The 21,436-nt window shown below is 56.8% G+C and overlaps 1 protein-coding gene across 1 annotated transcript in view; it reads left to right on the top strand.

Annotated features, from left to right (window-relative positions):
• Positions 1-10,142: 10,142 nt before the first annotated feature.
• EML2 (EMAP like 2) overlaps positions 10,143-21,436 on the top strand; it is a 41,599-nt gene continuing 30,305 nt past the window's right edge. Inside the window, 2 exon segments of the mRNA XM_074937178.1 lie at positions 10,143-10,242; positions 20,286-20,474. Of these exon segments, the coding sequence (XP_074793279.1) occupies positions 10,176-10,242; positions 20,286-20,474 (256 nt within the window). The 5' untranslated portion in view covers positions 10,143-10,175.

Genomic DNA, 21,436 nt, shown 5'->3' on the forward strand with positions numbered 1-21,436 from the left:
CCACATATGCCGCTCTCTGTGTGTTATGTGGGCTTCATCCACGCAATATATATACCTGTATGACCCTGAGGATGTCACATGGGCCACAGCTGGGTGCTGATCGGGCCACAGGTTGAGAACCACTGGTTTATTACAATCATGCCTGAGAGTGGGCAAGGGTCAGGGCCCCTCTGTGCAAGGTGCTGTACAAATAGACGGTCCCTGAGCACAAGTGGAGTCTCTGGGAATAACTAATATCAATTAACCCCAGGGAGGTGCGGACCGGCACTTGTGTTAGGCTTCGTGTGAGCTGGGCAAAAATTTTCCAAACAAAATGTTTTGGTTTTGGTAGACGAATGGCCTTTGGGGGGAAGTTCAGGGGGGGTTGGTATGGTTTGTTTTTTAGGGGTTTGTTGCAAAAAGTTCAGTGCCTCTTGAAGGTTTCTTGTTCTAAACTTTTATCAAATCACCCATTTTTAACGCATAGGGACTATTCTGATAATGGGTTTGATTCAAATTTCAAAGTCTAGCAGGGTATAAATGATTGTGAAAAAAATTTCCCCAAAACATGGTCAAGTTGGCTCGCTTTGAAACAGAAATGTGCTCGCTACTTTGCAGCCCTTTCACTTTTTTCACTTTTCAAGCCCTGCTCTACAATTGGTACTAACAAAATGCCATTCCCTTGGGGACCATCATAGGGCAGCGTCTGTCCTTACCTAACCAGCAAGGTGCTCTTCCCACATCCACCCCAAAAGGTCAGCATGCTCAATCCAGGGCTACTCCCCTTCCCCCACACTGTGTGTGTCAGGTCAGCTCTTGGGGTTGGGAAACAGTTTGTGATCTGTGTTTGTACAGCACCTTGCACAAGGGGGCCCTGATCCTGTTTGGCACCTATGAGGCACAATTAATAATAGTGCTAGCTATAAATGACACAGCCGGAGAGATGCAGATGCCTGGTGGTGACAGCGGATCGGCTAATAGAAGGTGCTAGTCCACTCCTGCCATACTGTCTTCTTACCTTAGACCTTAGTCCATCCCGTACTTTGCTGCACATTGGGCTACCCACATTTGCCATCCTTGCCTGTCAACCGCCCTTCTCTCCAAATCTTCCCATTTCATGTGGAGGTGCTTGATGTCGTTCAGAACTGTTCGTTTCCATGTTATTTGCAGTCTTCCTCTCTTTCCTCTTGTGTTTTCTGGCTTCCATTCGAGAGTGGCATTTGGTAAGCATTCTTTTTCCATTCTCCGCACATGTCCCAGCCACTGAGGTCTTCTTTTGTAGATAATTTGTGAGAGGGTGCCTTCATTCATCTTCCTATCTCTAGATGTTATTCCCAATATTCTTCTCGGACATTTGTGATGAAATGCATCCAGCTTTTGCGTCTCTTTCTTGATAAGTTGCCATGTCTCACTGCTATATGTTGTGATGGCGATAACAATTGCTTTGCACACGTTCAGTTTTGTCTCGAGGGAGCTGTTTTTGAGTTGCCAGATGTTTTTGAGTCTTCCAAATGCAGCGTTTGCCTTTCTGATTCTTCTTCTTGGCTGATGGTACTTCCAAGATACGTAAAATTACCCACCTTCTTTCTCTGTTTTCTTTTTTTCTTTCTCTTCTTCAATTTTGATTTCTGTCCCTGTAGTCCCCATTAACAGGACTTTACATTTCTTTGCATTGTATCTCAAACCTATCTTCTCCATTACTTCTTTTACTTGGTTTGTGCATTTTTGTAGCCCGTTGGCATCTTCACTGATAAGAGTGATGTCATCAGCGAAGTCTAGATCAAATAGCCTTGAATTGTTTCAGTGTAGGCCATGTGTATCACTGTCGCATTGTTTTAATCCATAGTCAATGACTAGCATAAACAAAAAAGGAGACAGGACGCACCCCTGTCTTCCACCTGTCTTGATGCTGAATAGCTCACTCTGCCAGTGTCGGTCCCAAGCCTGGATCCAAAAGGAGGAGGGTTGGTCAAAGGGGTGGCTTCCCATCACCATAAAAAAAAAATTCTAGCTACAGAAACTACTTGCATAAGCCAAAACTCATGGCCTGAGGAGGATGGAAAGCGTTCAGATGCGCATACGACAGCGGATGGTCAATCCGTTGGGAAGTCACCCACTCGATGGTCCAAATTCTGATGGCCAAAAAGAGTACATCCTTAGCTACCTGGAATGTGCAAACCCTGAATAGTGCCAGAAAATTAGCACAGGTAATCCAAGAAATGGACAGATATAAAATTGACATCTGAGGACTTTGTGAAGTTAGATGGAAAGATCAAGGCATGATAACATCTGCAGAAAAAACAATGTTATATTCAGGTGGAACCCAGCATGAAAGAGGTGCAGGAATCATCGTGAATAGCACTGCAAAGAAATCACTTATGAACTGTCTTCTTACCAAGATGATATTCCTACCATCCAAGCTGGGGGCCAAAGTCTCCGGGGGGCTGCATCTGCTCTCTCAGACACTCCTAGGGGAGACAGCTGTTATTGACGGAACTGTATCCAGATGCCAATGCCATGGCTGGCCTGGGAAGAGCTAGAAGACATGGAGGGACAGGGCCTTCTGCTCCTGCTACTGGAGAAAAGGGGAAAGACAGCCCTGCAAGCTCATTTACATGAATTCAGATAGGATTTACCCATAATTCCACTGATTTGGGGTTGTGGTTTTGGCTGAGTTTTGTTTCCATTTTGATGTGTGACTGTGATAACTGAGGATTATTTGTGATGTGCTCATGCCAGGACAGATAGATTTGTGCTGGATGTGGCCAGGGTGACGGACACTCCGACTGGACAAGAATCAGACTTGGGCTAGTAACAAATATTGGCAGATGAAGGGTCTTCTCCCAAAAAAACTCTTGTGTGTGTTTTTGAGACAGAATGTTTTGGCTTGTTGCAAAATTTCCTCTCATTTTATTTTGGAAAAGTTCAGAACTGTTTAAAAAGGGTGAAAATCAAAACTAAACGTTTGTCCAACTCAGAAGAGAGATTCGACTTTTCCATTGCCCAGAAATGCCGGCAAGGTTTGGTTTAAATCCAACCTGAACCAATTTTTAAAAATTGTTTTGGAAGTTTCCAAAGAACCAGAAAATCTATTATTTTCCCAGCTCCGGTACCGACGCAATAAAGGGGACACATCTTTGTCCTGACAGTGAGGGGGCTGGTCCAGCCGAAGCCCTGGCTGAAGGCCTGGGTCACGCTGGGTCCTCTGAAGAGTCTAGTCTCTGTGCAAAGGATCCCAGCAGGACTGCCCAGGTCGGGGCAACAGCAGAGGAGAGCTGACGCCATCAGAGCAGCGGTGACCCATTGCACTGCTCATCGGCCCAGCTGGCCCGTGGGCACACAGCTGAACTGGCTGAACTGGAGCAGGTTGCTTGTGGGGGAGGGATCTGGCGGGGTGGGTCTATCCAGTCTGGAGCAGAGCAGAGGAGACTGCCAGAGACTGATGCCCCGTGGGCATAGCCTCGTGGTGAGGCAGGTTTTCTGTCCCTCCAGCCGCCGGACATTCACTATTAAGGTGGGGTGGCTGACCCCACTCCTGGGCTGTGGATCAGGGTGTTTCATTGTTTATTGGCCGAACACTGCAAGGTCCTGCACATAACTCGACAGCATGTGTCTGTAACGCGATCACTGCCGAATGCCACTTCCAGAACTCCGGGGGATGTTGGGAGGCAAAACTCTCCTGATCTGGGGGGAGATCGGAAAACCAGGCGGGGAAAATGGGGAACACATGGCCTGGTTAGCAAACCCTGTAGCTTCAACCCCCTCTATAACTATCTATAGAGCAAAGATGCCTGGAAGCCACCAACAAATTCCAGAAAGGGGAATGACACAAAAATGCGGGAAATGGAAATTAAAAGGTACAGTCCCCAAAGTGAAATGCCTGCAAGCGTATGGAAACTTTTTAAAAACGCCATAATAGAGGCTCAGATTAAATGCATACCTCCAATTAAAAACCATAGTAAGAAAACCAAAAAAGTGCCACTGTGGCTAAATAACAAAGTAAAAGAAGTGATTCGAGGCAAAAAGGCGTCTTTTAAAAGTTAAATCCTACTGAGAAAAATAGAAAGAAGCATAAACGCTGGCAAGTCAAGTGTAAAAGTATAATTAGGCCGGCCAGAAAAGAATTTGAAGGGCAACTAGCCAAAGACTCAAAATGTAACAGCAAAAAAAAAAAATGTAAGTACATCAGAAGCAGGAAGCCTGCTAAGCAATCAGTGGGGCCACTGGCTGATCGAGGTGTTAAAGGAGCACTCGAGGATGATAAGGCCGTTGCGGAGAAACTAAATGAATTCTTTGCATCGGTCTTCACTGCAGAGGAGGTGAGGGAGATTCCCAAACCTGAGCCATTCTTTTTAGATGACAAATCTAAAGAACTGTCCCACATTGAGGTGTCATTAGAGGTTTTGAACAAATTGGTACATTAAACAATGAAAAGTCACCAGGACCAGATGGTTTTTACCCACGAGTTCTGGAGGAACTCAAATATGAAATGGCAGAACTACGAGCTGTGGTATGTAACCTATCGCTTACATCAGCCTCCGTACCAGATGACTGGAGGGGAGCTAATGTGATGCTAAGCTTTTTTAAAAGGCTCCAGAGGCGATCCTGGCTATTACAGGCTCATAAGGTTAACTTCAGCACCAGGCAAATTGGTTGAAACTCTAGTAAAGAACAGAATTATCAGGCACATAGATAAACACAATTTGTTGGGAAAGAGTCAACATGGCTTTTGTAAAGGGAAATCATGCCTCCCCAATCTACTAGAATTCTTTGAGGGGACTCAACAAGCATGTGGACAAAAGTGGATATAGTCTACATGGACTTTCAGAAGGCCTTTGCCAAGGTCCACCCCTAAAGGCACTTAAGCAAAGTAAGCAGTCCTGGGATAAGAGGGAAGGTCTTCTCATGGATCAGTAACTGGTTAAAAGGCAGGAAACAAAGGGTAGGAATAAACGGTCAGTTTTCAAAATGGAGACAGGTAAATAGTGGTGTCTCCCAGGGGTCTGTACTGGGACCAGCCCTATTCAGCATATTCACAAATGATCTGGGAAAAGGGGTAAACAGTGTCGTGGCAAAATGTGCAGATGATACAAAACTACTCTAGATAGTTAAGTCCCAAGCAGACTGTGAAGAGTTACAAAGAGACCTCACTAACCTGGGTGATGGGCAACAAAATGGCAGATGAAATTCAATGGTGATAAGAGCAAAGTAATGCACAATGGAAAAAATTGTCCCAACTATACATACAAAATGATGGGGTCTAAATTGGTTGTTCCCACTCCAGAAAGAGATCTGGGAGTCACTGTGGAGAGGTCTCTGAAAACAGCCACTCAGTGTGCAGCGGCTGTGAAAAACGCCAACAGACTGTTAGGAACCATTAGGAAAAGGGTAAATAACAAGACAGAAAATATCATAACGACACTATATAAATCCATGGTACGCCCACACCTTGAATCCTGCGGGCAGTTCTGGTCGCTCGATCTAAATATATATATATATATTGGAATTGAAAAAGGTTCAGAGAAGGAAACAAAAGTGATTAGGGGGATGGAACAGCTTCCAGATGAGGAGAGATGAATAAAACTGGGACCTTTCAGCTTGGAAGAGACGACTGAGGGGGAATGTGATGGGGTCTATAAAATCGTGACTGGTGTGGAGAAAGTAAAGAAGGAAGCGTTATTTACTCCTTCTCATAACACACGAACTAGGGGTCACCCAATGAAATTAATAAGCAGCCGGCTTAAAACAAAGAAAAGGAAATATTTCTTCACACAACGCACTGTCAACCTGTGGAACTTGCTGCCAAGGGATGTTGTGAAGGCCAAGACTATAAGTGGGTTCAAAAAAGAACTAGATAAGTTCGTGGAAGATAGGTCCATCAACGGCTATTAGCCAGCATGGGCAGGGCTGGACCCCGTGCACTGGGTGTCCCTACACCTCTGACTGCCAGAAGCTGGGAATGGGTGACAGGGGCTGGATCACTCGATAATTGCCCTGTTCTGTTCGTTTGACGTAGCTGCCGTCCCCTGTGGTTCTGAATAGCACTGAAGCCACAGGCTGGGCAAAAGTGCAAGCCCCCTCCTGGCTCCCTGGTGCTGGGGGAGCTGAACTCCATGGCTGGATGGCTGCAGAGAGCCCGCGCCCCTCTGGTACCTGCCTCCATCCAGGCGACTCAGAGCAACGACAAGGGTTCTGGATCCTCTCCAGTGCTTTGTGCAGCTGGGACGTGGGCTGGAAAAGGAACCGACTTGGTAACAGGAGTGGAACTCCAGGGGATGGACCTTCTCTCTGTTATGCTTTCGACTTTGCTGAAAGTCTCCCATTTCTGTGCTGCCAAGCCCTGTTCTACGCTGTGTTCCTTCAGCTACTAAACCTTCCATTTTACACGCTGGCTGAGAGTCACAGCTGCCTGTGGAGTGGGGGTGCAGGGCCCTCTGGTTTCCCCAGGGATCCCGTCCAGGTGGACCTGCCGCGGGAAGCGCACGGTGAGAACAGGGGTGCTGAATGCTCCGAGGTCAGACCCAGGAAGGCCACAGCCGAGGAGGCTCCTTGTCCTGGACAACGTGCCCCGAGGGGAGTCACGCTCCCCAGAGTCCTGGCTGGCTTCATACGGAGCAGTGCCAGAGCATCTGAGACACCCCACTCCGCGAATGTTCAAATGTAACAAATGACTGAAGGCTGGTACTTCATGATGTCAATAGCCTGAGGTGAGCGCCCGTATCAGCCACTTAGGGTGAACTACCTGATGGGGATGTGCTAATTGTCCCAGAACCGTGCGTCCAAAACCCAAAACTTTCTGAGCTCCCGTCCAACGCAAAAGAAATCCCAGCGTGTTGACATCTAGAAATGCACAGCTGGAGCGATACTGCTGGGGGAGAGGGAACGAAATACCTGACGAGCTTTAGCTGAAGTGGTCCCAGAGACACTGAATTGCCGGAATCAGCGGGTTTTGCATTGCATCAGCTGGGGTGAGTCAAGGTTCTTGCCAAAGGAGACGCTTTCCGTTATGCATAAAGGGGAACTGACCATTAACCCTTAATGCCAAAGTATTTACTACAGCTTGTACACCAGATGTCAGGCAGTTTGGGCGAGCAGGTTCTGCAGCAGGGCGGAGTTAAGGTTGTTGGGAATCCAGCCTGTGCATTCCCAGGATGTATCGGGACTTTTTAAATTTCACCTTAATTGTAAAGTTTGTGGTTGTGGCTCTGGGCTAATTGCAACCTCCTAGCAACGGGTGCAGTTCTTGTCTAGGAATCGATATTCCTGGGCGTCTGGCAGTGTCTGTATTTAATTGCCCCCAAACTTTGTGAATGTTGCCTTGAGCTGTCTCAGAAGCTGCAATGATGAATCGAGACAGTCCTTTAAGGACCCAGACAGCAAGGTGACACCCCCCCACCCTCCTGTCCCCTGCTCTGCCCCAACTGCAGCTGTTTAACCCTCTTCACTCTGTGCAGGGCAGTGCAAAGCCCAGGGGGAAACTGAGGCATACGTAGGCATCTTAAACACATTACCAAAATTCTCCCTTTGTCCGGCTTTGCCTCGTCAGGGCCTCTGGCAGCCTCTCCCAGCACCGTTCCTGCTCCTGCTCCTCAGTGACACCCTGTTCTTTACACCTGTCCCCTTCTCAGTCATGTCTGATTAATGAGCAGGGTCGCTGGGCCCAAGAAACTGGTCCTTAAAGGGCCGGACGCCCTTTACCCATCCCTCCAATGTCAAGCCTTGGGCCTTTACCCCACCTGGGCTGGGATCCTTCAGTTCTCCTGAGCTCAGGAGGTGCACCCCATTTACTGACCATGCTGACCCAGCAAGTCCAATGGGGCTGGACCCCTGCTGTTCCTGTCATTGGGGGTCAGCTACCTGGCTGCCTGCTCCCACCAAAGGGGCTGTTATTTTGCAGTAGGAACCAAGGACTTACAGGAAATGAATTTTAAACAGTTTGTATGTATGGGGAGGGGGATGCCCTGCTATAGGGGATGGGAGGAGAGGGGATGGGTGCACTGCAAAAGGGTGAGGAGGGCAGATGCATGCCATACTACAGGGGAGTGGCGGGATGGATGCCATGCTATAAGGTGAGGGGAATGGGTACCGGGGGGGGGGGGTAGCTCAGGGTGCAGGTGGGGTGGATTTCATGCTGAATGGCATGGGTGCCCTGAGATAGATAGATAGATAGATAGATAGATAGATAGATAGATAGATAGATAGATAGAGGGGGTGTATGGGGATGGATAGAGAGATAAAGTGGGAGGGGTGTATGGGGATAGATACTGTGGCAGGAAGGACAGATAGTGAGACGCTGTGGATAGAGGGACAGACACTGTCCAGGGAGACGGGGGAATCTCCTCCTGGTGCAGCAGCTCCCTCTCCAAACCCCCACCCCCGTCCCTGCTCCCAGTGAATGCAATGGCTGTGGCAGGCCCCCCCCAGCTGGCATCTGCACACCAGCCTGTCCGCCACTGGCCTGGCACGCCCTGCCTGCCTGCCATGGACTCTGTGCGCCCCACCAGGCTGGGGCATGCAATGGATCTAAGCCCCCGACCCCATGGGGGTCCCAGGGAGACAAAGGTGACCTTCAGGGGCCGGGGGGCAGTGGGATCACAACAGAAGGGCTCAGGCTCTGTACTGAGGGTGGGCACCCTGATCCTCCCCAACCCCCCCTCAGTTCCCCCATCTCCTCAGGGGCTGAAGGGGGTGGAGGGGGCTGAGCAGAGAGGCTGAGTGTTCAGGGGGGCTGACGGGGAAAAGGCTGAGGGGTGCTGAGGGGTGCAGGGGACTGAGGGGGCGCAGGGTGACTGAGAGGGAGGGGCTGAAGGGGGCATGAGGATGCGGAGAGGGGAGAGGCTGAGGAGGAGGAAGGGCTGAGCGGGAGGGGATGAAGGGGACGGGGGGCTGAGGGGGACTAGGGTGAGGGGTGTGCAGGGGGCTGAGGGGGAGGGGATGAAGGGGGCATGGGGATGCTGAAAGGGTCTGACAGGAATGCAGGGGGATGAGGGGGATGCAGGGGGCACGGGGGGCTGAGGGGAGTGCAGGGGGTGCAGGGGGCTGAGGGCAGGGGCTGATGGGGGCTCAGGGGATGGGGGAAGGGGATGAAGGGCGCACGGGGGTCTGAGGGGGGCTAGGGTGAGGGGTGTACAGGGGGTTGAGGGGGATGCAGGGGACACGGGGGGCTGAGGGGAGTGCAGGGGGTGCGGGGGGCTGAGGGCAGGGGCTGACGGGGGCTCAGGGGATGGGGGGAAGGGGATGAAGTGGGCATGGGGGGGCTAAGAAGGGCTGAGGGGGAGGGGATGCAGGGGGGCTGAGGAGGAAGGGGTGGAGGGGGGCTGAGGGGAAGGGGATGCAGGGGGGCTGAGGGGGGAAGGGGCGGAGGGGGGTTGAGGGGGAGGGAATGCAGGGGGGCTGAAGGGGGAAGGGGTGGAGGGGGGCTGAGGGGGAGGGGACGCAGGGGGGCTGAGGGGGGAAGGGGCGGAGGGGGACGGAGGGGGGCTGAGGGGGAATGGGGACCAAGCCCAGCAAGGGAATCGGAGAGAGAAAAGGCGTCAGAAAATGGGCAACACCTGACATGCCCCTGCTGACTCCCCAATCAGCCCCCCCAGCTAGCGCCCCACTGGCCCCTGCCCCCTGGTTCTCAGTGAGTCTGGAGGGCGGGATCCTCCAATCAGCATCTGATCTGCCCCCCGCCCCCCAGCTCTAAGGTCTGTCCGTCCGTCCCGCGGGGGCAGCCCGGGATGGGGAGGCGGGGTAGCTCGGGGAGAGGGGAGGGGGAGAGCTGAGTGGGGAGCCGCCCTGGGGCCTCTGGCGGGGCTGACAGGGGCGTGGGGGGGCGGGGGTGCAGTGGGGGGTCAGGGCGGGAAGGGGCCGTGGGGGGCTAAGGGCGGGTGAGAGGGTGGGGAGGGGCCACAGTGGGGGGGCGGGGCTGAGAGGGCGGGCCGCATGCGGGTTGAGAGGGGCAGCAAGGGGGCGGAGGCCGAAGGGGGGCTGAGGGCGTGGGGGGGGGCAGAATGGGGGGCTGAGGATGCGGGGCGCACTTCAGGGGGGCGGGGCGAGAGAGGGGGCGGGGCGCCCCTTGCAGGCAGAGATGATGCAGGAGACAGGCGGTTGCCATGGGAACGGGAGGCAGGGAGGGACCGGCGGGCAGGGAGGGAGGGAGGCGCGGGGCGGGGGGCAGCGGCCGGCGGGGCCGGGCCGGGCCGGGTGCGGGCATGGCCGAGCGGGCTCCGGGCTGCGCTGGCCCCTACGACACGGCCACGCTGCTCCAGTTCTGCCACGGTGAGTGAGCGCGATCCGGGCCCTGCTGCCAGCCCGCTGCCCCCAGCCGTGCCCGGGGCTGGCACCCAGAGCCCCCCACCAGCCGTGCCCGGGGCTGGCACCCAGAGCCCCCACCAGCCGTGCCCGGGGCTGGCACCCAGAGCCCCCCACCAGCCGTGCCCGGGGCTGGCACCCAGAGCCCCCACCAGCCGTGCCCGGGGCTGGCACCCAGAACCCCCCAGCCATGCCCGGGGCTGGCACCCAGAGCCCCCACCAGCCGTGCCCGGGGCTGGCACCCAGAACCCCCCAGCCATGCCCGGGGCTGGCACCCAGCACCCCCCAGCCATGCCCGGGGCTGGCACACTGCACCCCTTCCAGCCGTGATCAGGGCTGGCACCAAGCACCCTGCTCCAGCTGTGCCCTGGGCTGTCACTCAGCAGTCACACCCAGCCGTGCTGGGGCTGGCACCGAGCTACCCCCCAGCCATGCCTGGGCTAGCACCCAGCACTGCCCAGCCAGGCCCAGGGCTGGCACCCACCACCCTACCTCCAGCCGTGCTGGGGCTGGCACCCTCTACCCCTCCCCCCACAGTGCCCAGGGCTGGCACCCTTCTGCCCGGCTATGGGTGCTAGTCACGGAGCACAGATCCATCCGCCCGGTGCTGTGAGTCCCCCCCGTCACCCCACAGGTGCTCCGGGGGGCCAGTGTTGCCCCGCACATGGGGGTCGTGCTGGGTCACAGAGGAGGCAGGTTTATGGGGACGAAGTGGCAGAATGGCATTTGGGCAGGATTCGCTCTCGGGCAGCACCAGAGCTGATTGCAGTGTTGGGCAGAGAGCCACAGAGAAAGGGGCTTCTCTGCCAGTGGGTGCCCCTCAATCCTGACCCCCCAGCCCCCTGCTATCCCACCCCTGGGCTCCCTCCAAGCCTCCCGCGCACAGCTGTGCTGATGCCCCTCCCTCCCGACCCGCAACCCCACTGCTGTTGCAGCCTGGGCCCTCTCCTGCTCTGATCTTACATTGCCGATCCTGTCCGGATGCTGGATTGCTTTTGCTTTGATGGCCATGCAGAGCAGAATAAATGTCCTGTGGGGGCTCATCTGAGACCCACCAAATTCGCTGCATGTGTGACCTCTCGCCAGGACTCTGCGGATTGCAGCAACCCCTTTCCCTTGCAGCAGGACTCGGGGCCCATGTCCAAGCAGCTTGGACATTCCATCTGGCCCTGGCGCGATGGCCCATGGCCCTCAGCGCCACCCCACAGGGTGCAGGGGGGACTCATCTGGGCAGGGCCAGCCATCCACTAGGTTCCTTCGCATCCTGCTGAGGACAATGTAACCTGGTTCCCCCAGAGCCTGTTGCAGGGGTCTCGGGGATCCCGCCCCTGTTTCTACTCCAAGTGGCGGAGCTAGTGCTGCCTGGCACTGCCCCAGACTCCACTGTGAGTAGAATATTGCAATACCGCCCCGTTCTGTGGCTTTTCTCAGCTTACACCATTTCTAAGCCCTTTACAGGCTGCAGAGTCTCTACAGGGATCCTTCACCTGGCATTGAGATGCAACCACCTCTGGGGTGGGGAATGGGGCTGTTTATACAGGGGTCTCTTGGCCGGTGTTGAGATGCAGCCTCCTCTGGGGTGTGGCGTGGGGGCTATTTATACAGGGGTCTCTTGACTGGTGTTGACATGCAACCACCTCTGGGGTGGGGCATGGGGCTGTTTATACAGGGGTCTCTTGACCGGTGTTGAGATGCAGCCTCCTCTGGGGTGTGGCACGGGGGCTATTTATACAGGGGTCTCTTGACCGGTGTTGAGATGCAGCCTCCTCTGGGGTGTGGCACGGGGGCTATTTATACAGGGATCTCTTGACCGGTGTTGAGATGCAGCCTCTTCTGGAGTGTGGCGTGGGGGCTGTTTATACAGGGGTCCTTTGCCAGACACTGAGATGCAGCTGCCTATGGGGAGGGGAGGGGCACAGTGACCATGTACACAGGGATTCCTCGCCTGTTGCTGGGTGGTCACTGTTTCTGGGGTGGGGCGCACAAGCCGTTTAACAGCCCCCCTGCCCAACAGGATGGGGCAGGAAGTGTAGAAGGGCCCCGTATCTAGCCGAAACTGCAGGGCCAGGGGGGCACAGGGAGCTGGAATTTGATGAGGATCCTGGGGCTAAATCCTTAATGACCTGTCCGGGCATCTTCAGACACCTCGAGCATCCAGACCCTCCTCTGGACTTGTCCTACGGAAGAAGGCGTCTCTTGTAGCACGGCACCCCCTGGGGCCACCCTGCGGTGATGCTCCAGGGACAAGAGAAAAGGGGAGGAGTGTGAGGATGGGGCAAAAGAGGAGAGGGGTGAGGCAGGGGTATTTCCCCTGTGCTAGCTCTGGGGCTCTGTCTGCTCTCTGCCCTGCAGAGGGCTCTTCTGACCCCCTTTAGCTTTAACACCCCCCCATCCCCTGGCTGCAGTGGGGCTGGCTATGGTGCCCCTGTGTGTTTGCATGGGGCACAGGGGGAATTCTGGGGCACTGAACTCCCACAATTCATAGAGGTAGAGCCCCTGGTGGGGCCTTGACACCTTGGCTTAAACCCCATGGCAACAAACCCAAAGGAGGGTCTACAGCAGGCCCTGGAGTAGGGGGTGGTCCCGGTCACTATATGACCCCCCAATCCCAGTGTCTATAGGGCCAGTCCTGGACCCGACAGGGAATACCCCCACCCCCACTCCTGGCTCGCAGGGTGGCCAGTCCCCAGGATGCCAGTGCCCTCCCAGTGCTTGCTCTAGGGGAAGCCATTAGCCTGGCACTATCAAGCTACCCCACCCCCGAGGCGGTGATGCAGCCCTTGGGGGTGACCAGTGCATGGCTCCCCAGGGCTGGGGATCCAGGTCTGGAGCCAGGATCAATGGGGCAAGGGCTCTGCCAGGTCCTGCTTCATTAGACTCTGGCGCTGCCCATCTCCTTGGAGCGCTGCCAGCCCCAGTAGTGGGGAGAGCAGGGGAGGGAGGGGGGCTATGGGGCTGGCTGAGGGGGCACCTTGGGGCTGCTCTATCCTTTACATGTTCCTTTATCGCGCTTGTCCCCACAGCATCTGCTCTGTGCAGGCCGCTCAGCGAAGGGCCCCGGCACCGGGTGGTGGGAGGGCTGGGGTGGTCCTTAGCTCCTGGGGGAGTTCGTTCCACCTCCTAGGACAGGCCCCCAAGGCCGCTCTGCTCCTGCACAGGTGAGGGTGGGTCCCTCTGGACCAGAGGGGCTGGAGCTTTGGGCTCTTGTAGATCCCCAGGCACAGGCCCCGGGGATCGGGACCGAGCCCTCGGCCTCGTCTCTGGCCTGCGGGCAGCCAGCGTAGGGAGGCAGGGCAGGGCGATGGGCTCGTGGCAGCCCGGGTCACCAAGGAGACGTTGCCACGTTCTCGACTAGCTGGGGGGCTGATGGCTCCGTGCCCAGGCCTAGAGCATTGCTGTGCCCAGCCGAGAGGGGAGGGAGTGCCCCTCGCCCATGCTGCTCTCTGGGAGCCCGGCCTCAGCCTGCTGAACTACAAAGCAAACTGGCCGGGTGTGGGGGCACCTTCCCTCAGAGGAGACGGTTCTGGGGCTGCCACCTCCTGGCTGGCACTCATGGGCCCCCCACCCTCTAGGCAGCAGGGAGGGCAAGCCCTGGCCCGGTTCCAGCGCCCGGCTCTCAGAGCTATTGATCAGCTGGTGCAGCTCTGCCCCTTCCCACTGCCAGGAACCAGACACGCCCTCCTGGCGCCTGGAGTGCCTGGCACTCCCCTCCCCGATGCCAGGGCCACCAGTTCCCTGTCCTGGCCCCCCAGTGCCGGCCCACTCAGTGCCCCCACTCCCCATCCTCTCTCATACCAGCCTTTCCCTGTGCCCTGGGCTGCCTGGACCCCAGCCCCCAGTGCCAGGCCCCCTCCTCAGCCCCCCTGCAGCTGATTCCCTGCAGGGCAGGGCTAAGGTGGAGCCCAGCGGTGCCCAACTCAGGTGCTTTGGCTGCAGCGGGCGGGCAGCGCTGCCCCCAGCCCAGCCCCAGCTGTTCCCACGGGAGCTGTGCCAGCCGGAGAGGAGCGGGCGGCTGCCATTGGGCCGGCGGCCGGGATGCTGCAGGGAGGGCGGGCCAAGGCGTGAAATACGATTGCAGAGGAGAGAGCAGGCAGAGACGGAGGAGCCACCACTGCAGAGCTGGGAGCAGGGCTGGGGGGGCAGCGCAGGCAGGGCATGGGGCCCCCGGGGGGCTCCCAGCACAACAGGTGGGTACCAGCCCCTGTGCCCTTCCCGGTGCCCGGGCTGTGGCTGGCTTTGCAGAGAGCTGCAGCATGTCCAGGGGGCTCCCGGGGATGTGGGGCCCTGGGAAGTCAGCATCTCCAGGGGATGGGGGGATGCCAGGTCCAGCGGGCTCTGCCCAGCGGGTGGCAGTGGGGAGGGGGCGCTGCAGGGGGCAGGGGTTGGTTCCGGCTCTCATGGGGACCTGTAAAGTTCTTCAGAGCCTGACCTTGCAGAGAGATGAACTGGTCTCCAGCCAGGCTGGGAAGTACCAGAAACCCCCACCCTGCCCCATGGCCCCCGCGGACTCCAGGACCCAGACCTATCCCCACTCAGGCAGGAAGGAAATCCCCCCCCCACCCTCGACCATCCACCACTGCTGGGGCGGCCGTGGGGCGGGACAGGAAGGGGCTAGCTGGGCCCATTGGTCTGACCCTGCCTGTCACCCATCTGCTCCCCTCGCATGCTCTGGGGGTGTCACCACCTGGGGGCCAAACTCACTGCAGGGGGTGTCATGAGGACCTGGCTGCCCCGGCCTGGGGAGGGGTCAGAATCTGATTTAGCTGATCTCAGCTGCCCAGCCAGGCCAGCAGCCCCTGCAAGAGGCAGATTCCCACCCCGGGGGCAGGATGAGCCTGGCTCATAGTCCCCTTATGTGAAATGGGCACAGCGAGTCATGGGGCGGTAGCTTGAGGATGGTCACGGCCAGTTGGTGGGGCACTCGGAGATGGGTACAGCCAGTCCAGGAGTGGGGGCATGTGGGAGTGGGAATGGTTTGTGCGGAGGGGGGGGTGTCAATGACAGGCATGGCTGGTCGGGGGGGGGTTGCTTGGGGACAGGCATGACCGGTTTCGGGGGGGGTGTAGTTTGCGTGAGGACAGGCATGAATGGTCGGGGGAGGGCATTTCTTGGGGACAGGCATGGTGGGTTGTGGGGGAGGCGCTCAGGGACAGGCATGGCTGGTTGGGGGGGACATTTCACAGGGACAGGCACAGCTGGTTGTGGGGGGGTGTTGGGGACAGGCAAGGCTTGCTCAGATGGGTGCTCCCATCTAGGCTGGGCATGGCCCATGGGTGCTCCCCAGCTGAGTGTCTCAGGAAATCTCCCAGAGGGTTTCTGTGTCTGTCTGTCTCAGGGTGACAGATCTTGCAGGACAGTTTCAGCTTTGTGCCCCCCCTCCCCACCCGCCCGCAGCATCTGGCCTCTCCTGACATGAAGGTCCCAGGTGCAGGGAGGCCACTCTCTGCCCAGTCTGTGGGCCCTAGGGCTGGGGTCCCCATGCAGGGTGGGCAATGGGTGTGGGGCCAGAGCAGCCTCGGCACTTCCCACTGAGCAGCAGAATTCTGGCAGGGGAAGGGCAGGGGTCATGGTTATTTCTTGTCCCACAAGGCCAAACCCCTCCCCACAGGCCCATGGAGATGCTCCAGGAGCAGGGGTGACTACAGCTGCTTTCCCTTTAAGGGTTGCGGGGGCAACCTGGCTGCAAAAGGCAGGCTCCTGGTACACGTGGGTGAGGGAGTCAGTGGATGACCCTGGCCCAGCTCAGCTGGGGTGGGGGGTGTTTAGAAAGAGAAACCTATGCTGAATATCAGGCAAAACCGAAATAGCTCCTGGGGATTGGATGGGGGCCCCATCACTCCCTGATGTGGGGATGGATCTGACCTGGAATTGCCCCCATAGAAGGTGCCAGGCCGGCCAGGGAGGGTACAGTCGGGGCTTTCCGTTCCCAGGGCAGGGTTGGGATCCATGGGCCAGCAGGGAGTTACAGTTGGGGGCGGGGAGGCGACTCCTCTCTCTCTTTTCATTTTGGGCCAGGTGGAGGGGACTTAAAACTTTGAGAAGGGGAGGAGAGGAATTTCTCATCCGACCCCCAGCAAGATCGGCCTGTAGCCGGCAGTTGCCTCCCCTCCATTTGCCAGTGCCTCCTGCACTGACAAACTAACCCTCTAGACTGGCGCGTCTGCAGTGAAATCGCTACCAGCGATCATGTGTCATCAGCAGGTTTCAGAGTTAACGCCCAATTGAACTGAATGGGGACAGCTCGCCTGCTCAGAGCTGTCATTCCAGGCTGTGTGCAGAGCAGGGAGAGGCTGCTGCAGGGGTCGCATCCCCTTTGTAGCCACAGGAAGAGCAGACAGAATCATAGAAATGTGGGGCTGGAAGGGCCCTCCAGAGGTCACCAACTCAGTGCGACCTGGTCTTAAAAACCTCCAGTGACAGGGATCCCCCCACCTCCCTCAGGGTCCGTCCCAGAGCTGAATTCCCCTGAGCATTAGAGAGTTTGTGCTACTCTCTGCCCCCTTGCTGCAGCATAAGCCCACTGCTGCTTGCCCTACCTTCGGTGGCCACGGAGAACTTTCGATCCTCGTCCGCTCTATAACAACCCTAAAGGGCAGCGCCCAGAGCTGGGCCTGGCCCTCCAGCTGAGCCCTCCCCAGGGACAATTATGGAAAGTCCTCGGACTTATGACACAATTGGTTCCTTACAATTGCATCATAAGTCATGGATTCACCAAGGGCAAGTCATGCCTGACCAACCTGATTGCCTTCTATGATGAGATAACTGGCTCTGTGGATATGGGGAAAGTGGTGGTCGTGATATATCTTGACTTTAGCAAAGCTTTTGATATGGTCACCCACAGTATTCTTGCCAGCAAGTTAAAAAAGTACAGATTGGATGAATGGACTATAAGGTGGATAGAAAGCTGGCTAGATTGTCAGGCTCAACGGGTAGGGATCAACAGTTCAATGTCTAGTTGGCAGCCGGTATCAAGCGGAGTGCCCCAGGGGTCGGTCCTGGGGCCAGTTTTGTTCAACATCTTTATTAATGATATGGATGATGGAATGGTTTGCACCCTCAGCAAGTTTGCAGATGACACTATGCTGGGGGGAGAGGTAGATATGCTGGAGGGTAGGGATAGGGTCCAGAGTGACCTAGACAAATTGGAGGATTGGGCCAGAAGAAATCTGATGAGGTTCAACAAGGACAAGTGCAGAGTCCTGCACTTAGGACGGAAGAATCCCAGGCACTGCTACAGCCTGGGGACCGACTGGCTAAGCAGCAGTTCTGCAGAAAAGGACCTGGGGATTACAATGGACGAGAAGCTGGATATGAGTAGCAGTGTGCCCTCGTTGCCAAGAAGGCCAAAAGCATATTGGGCTGCATTAGTAGGAGCATTGCCAGCAGATCGAGGGAAGTGATTATTCCCCTCTATTTGGCACTGGTGAGGCCACACCTGGGGTACTGTGTCCAGTTTTGGTCCCCCCACTACAGAAGGGATGTGGACAAATTGGAGAGAGTCCAGCGGAGGGCAATAAAAATGATTTGGGGGCTGGGGCACATGTCGCATGACGAGAGGCTGTGGGAACTGGGGTTATTTAGTCTACAGAAGAGAAGAATGAAGGGGGATTTGATAGCAGCCTTCAACTACCTGAAGGGGGGTTCTAAAGAGGATGGATCTAGACTGTTCTCAGTGGTGGCAGATGACAGAACAAGGAGCAATGGTCTCAAGTTGCAGTCGGGGAGGTCCAGGTTGGATATTAGGAAACACTATTTCACTAGGAGGGTGGTGAAACACTGGAATGGGTTACCTAGGGAGGTGGTGGAATCTCCATCCTTCGAGGTTTTTAAGGTCAGGCTTGATAAAGCCCTGGCTGGGATGATCTAGTTGGGGTTGGTCCTGCTTTGAGCAGGGGGTTGGACTAGATACCTCCTGAGGTCTCTTCCAACCCTGATATTCTATGATTCTATAAGTCGGAACGTCGGAACTCAGAGCTGTAATCTACTCCATTGTGGGACCAAGTGTCATAAACTCGAAACTTATAGTCGTAAGTCGAATCAGGGTGTCAATGTAGAAGCATCGTAAGTGCCGTTTGTCATAATTCGAACATCATAAAGTTGAGGACTGCCCGTACCTCCCGCGTCTTACCTGCACACCTAGCAACACACCAGAATGATACTGGCCCTTTCTGCAGCTGCATCCCACTGTTGGCTCATATTTACTTTGTGATCCACTAGAATCCGGATCCTGTCCAGCAGCTCTGCCACCTAGCCGCCAGGCCCCACTTTGTACTTGGGCGTTGGGTTTTTCCTTCCTAAGTGACGTACTTGGCACTTGTCTGTATTGAATTTCATCTTGTTCATGTCAGACCGGTTCACCCCTTCCACCACCACTGCCCCAGGGGCCCTGGCAGGAGTACTCCCTCCACTCCCCCTGGGGCAGGACCATCCCCTGCATCCCCCAGTGCAGGAGCAACCCTTCCCCTCCCCCTGCGGCAGAATTGCCCCCTCCACACACACCCCAGGCAGGATCGCCCCTTCCACCACCCCCCAAGGCAGAATCACCCCCTCCATCCCCAAAGGGCCAAGCAGGATCACCCCCCCCATCCCCTGGGGCAGGATCACCCCCTCCATGACCCCCCAGGGCAGGATTGCCCCCTCCATCCCCGTGGGGCAGAATCGCCTCCTCCATCCCCGTGGGGCAGGATCAGCCCCTCCAGTCCGATCCCCAGGACTCTGCCCTCTCTGATTGTCAGGACTCCCCCTGGGATCTCTGCCTGACTCTGGGAGGGGTGTGGGGTCTAGTGGTTAGAGACAGCACAGCCAAGTGTAACAATGCCCATCTGGATTATCTGCAGGGGGTTGGACATGGGCTCTCCGTACCTAAAAGCCTGAGCGTCTGCCCCTCCCGCTAGGACAATGCCCGTTAGCACGGAGGCTGGAGCAGTCTCAGGCACCGTGTTAGCAGGGGTTACACCGGCACAGCTTTGCACGGTCTCTTCTGCAAGGCAAAGCAGCTGAGACTTTGGCCTGTTGAATTCGGTGTCTGTCTCCAGCTGTGCCTGAGGCGACCCTGGCTATCCTCTCGCTTACCTTGGCTGTGCGGGAGGGATCATAGAATCATAGAATCATAGAATATCAGGGTTGGAAGGGACCCCAGAAGGTCATCTAGTCCAACCCCCTGCTCGAAGCAGGACCAATTCCCAGTTAAATCATCCCAGCCAGGGCTTTGTCAAGCCTGACCTTAAAAACCTCTAAGGAAGGAGATTCTACCACCTCCCTAGGTAACGCATTCCAGTGTTTCACCACCCTCTTAGTGAAAAAGTTTTTCCTAATATCCAATCTAAACCTCCCCATTGCAACTTGAGACCATTACTCCTCGTTCTGTCATCTGCTACCATTGAGAACAGTCTAGAGCCATCCTCTTTGGAACCCCCTTTCAGGTAGTTGAAAGCAGCTATCAAATCCCCCCTCATTCTTCTCTTCCGCAGACTAAACAATCCCAGCTCCCTCAGCCTCTCTTCATAAGTCATGTGCTCTAGACCCCTAATCATTTTTGTTGCCCTTCGCTGGACTCTCTCCAATTTATCCACATCCTTCTTGTAGTGTGGGGCCCAAAACTGGACTGGATCGCTCCCTGCACTGAGGCCGTGGGGGGATGCAGGGGCCAGGGGGCTCCATTAATCAGGGTGGGGTGTGCAGAGAATCTGAACCGCTGGCATCAGAGACCCCAGGCTGCCAGCTGGTAGCTCAGTGCCCCTCCCCGGGCCGCAGTGCTCCCTTGTGTCTGGCCTGTGTCATGTTTTACCAGGCCCGTGCGACAGGCTGGGGTACAGATACTAATGTGGCTTGGGCTCCTGGGTCCCACCTCTAAGCCGGCAGCTCCTCCCCCCAGCTCCCCTTCCAGGGCACTGATGAGGATGTTATGCTGTGGGTGGGGATCCCAGGGGGGGCATTTCTGTTGGGGGGAGCAGGAGGGGCCCAGATCCCAGGGCAGCGGCTCATCGGTTCCTCCGCTTGCTCCCCCCCAGATGATAACCTGTCGGGCACCAGCGGGATGGAGGTGGATGACCGCATCTCGTACCTGGAGCAGCGGCTGCAGCTGCAGGAGGACGAGATCCAGGTGCTCAAGGCGGCGCTGGCTGACGTGCTGCGGCGCCTGAGTGCCTGTGAAGAGAACGGACTCAGCCTGCAGAGGAAGGGACCACAAAAGGTACTGGGCTCCTCCCTCCGGGCGGCTCAGCCCACTCCCTGGGTGCTCTCTTCCCAGAGAGACCCTCTCGCTTCCCTGGATCCGGTCACCTGCTTTGCCAAGCCTGTTCCAAGCAGGATCAGTGCCCTCACCCCCACTTGAAGCTATCCCTGCCGTGGGGAACATCCGGCAGCCCCTGCCCCACGTGTTTGGCTCAGACTGAGAGCCCCGAGGGGGCTGGGTCAGGCCAGGCGAGCCACCTGCCCGCACAGCACTGCAGCCCCAGGGCTCACCCTGCGACCTATGCAGCGCCCCCCCCATAGAATCATAGACTATCAGGATTGGAAGGGACCTCAGGAGGTCATCTAGTCCAACCCCCTGGTCAAAGCAGGACCAATCCCCAATTTTGCCCCCGATCCCTAAATGGCCCCCTCAAGGATTGAACTCACAAGCCTGGGTTTAGCAGGCCAATGCTCGAACCACTGAGCTATCCCTCCGTCAGCAGCTCTGAAAGGAGCTGTCCTCGATTCCAGGGCAGAGCCAGGAGGGCTGGGTGGTTACCCCAGTGCCTGGAGGGAGGGGCCGAGCGCCACCTTGAGGAGTGGGGGGAAGGGCTGAGCCCCATGGAGCCCTCTGGGGCCTGGACAAAGGTGCGTTTCCCCCCACTCCCACCTCTGAGATCCACGGCCAGAGCAGGGGGCAGCTCTGACAGCCCCACAGCTGGTGGTAGCCCTCCAGCTCCCGGGGTCCCAAGGCCCAGCCTGGACCCCTCCTGCTCTAGAAGGAAGTAAGGGGTTTCCGTGCTGCCCTCGCTCCCCACCATGGGACTGAGGTCATGCCGGGGGCGGGGGGGGGGGGGAGCTGCTGGGCGAGCCCAGCAAGCGTTTCCATCACAGCCTGTGGGGCTGAGCCGGCAGGGAGGTGCCAGTCCCCAGGGAGCCCTGGGGGAGAAGCAGGGCCAGCTCCTGGGGGTCCCTTCCCCCCACCCAC

Source organism: Natator depressus, chromosome 23 (genome assembly GCF_965152275.1).
Source record: "Natator depressus isolate rNatDep1 chromosome 23, rNatDep2.hap1, whole genome shotgun sequence".
NCBI lineage: Eukaryota > Metazoa > Chordata > Testudines > Cheloniidae > Natator > Natator depressus.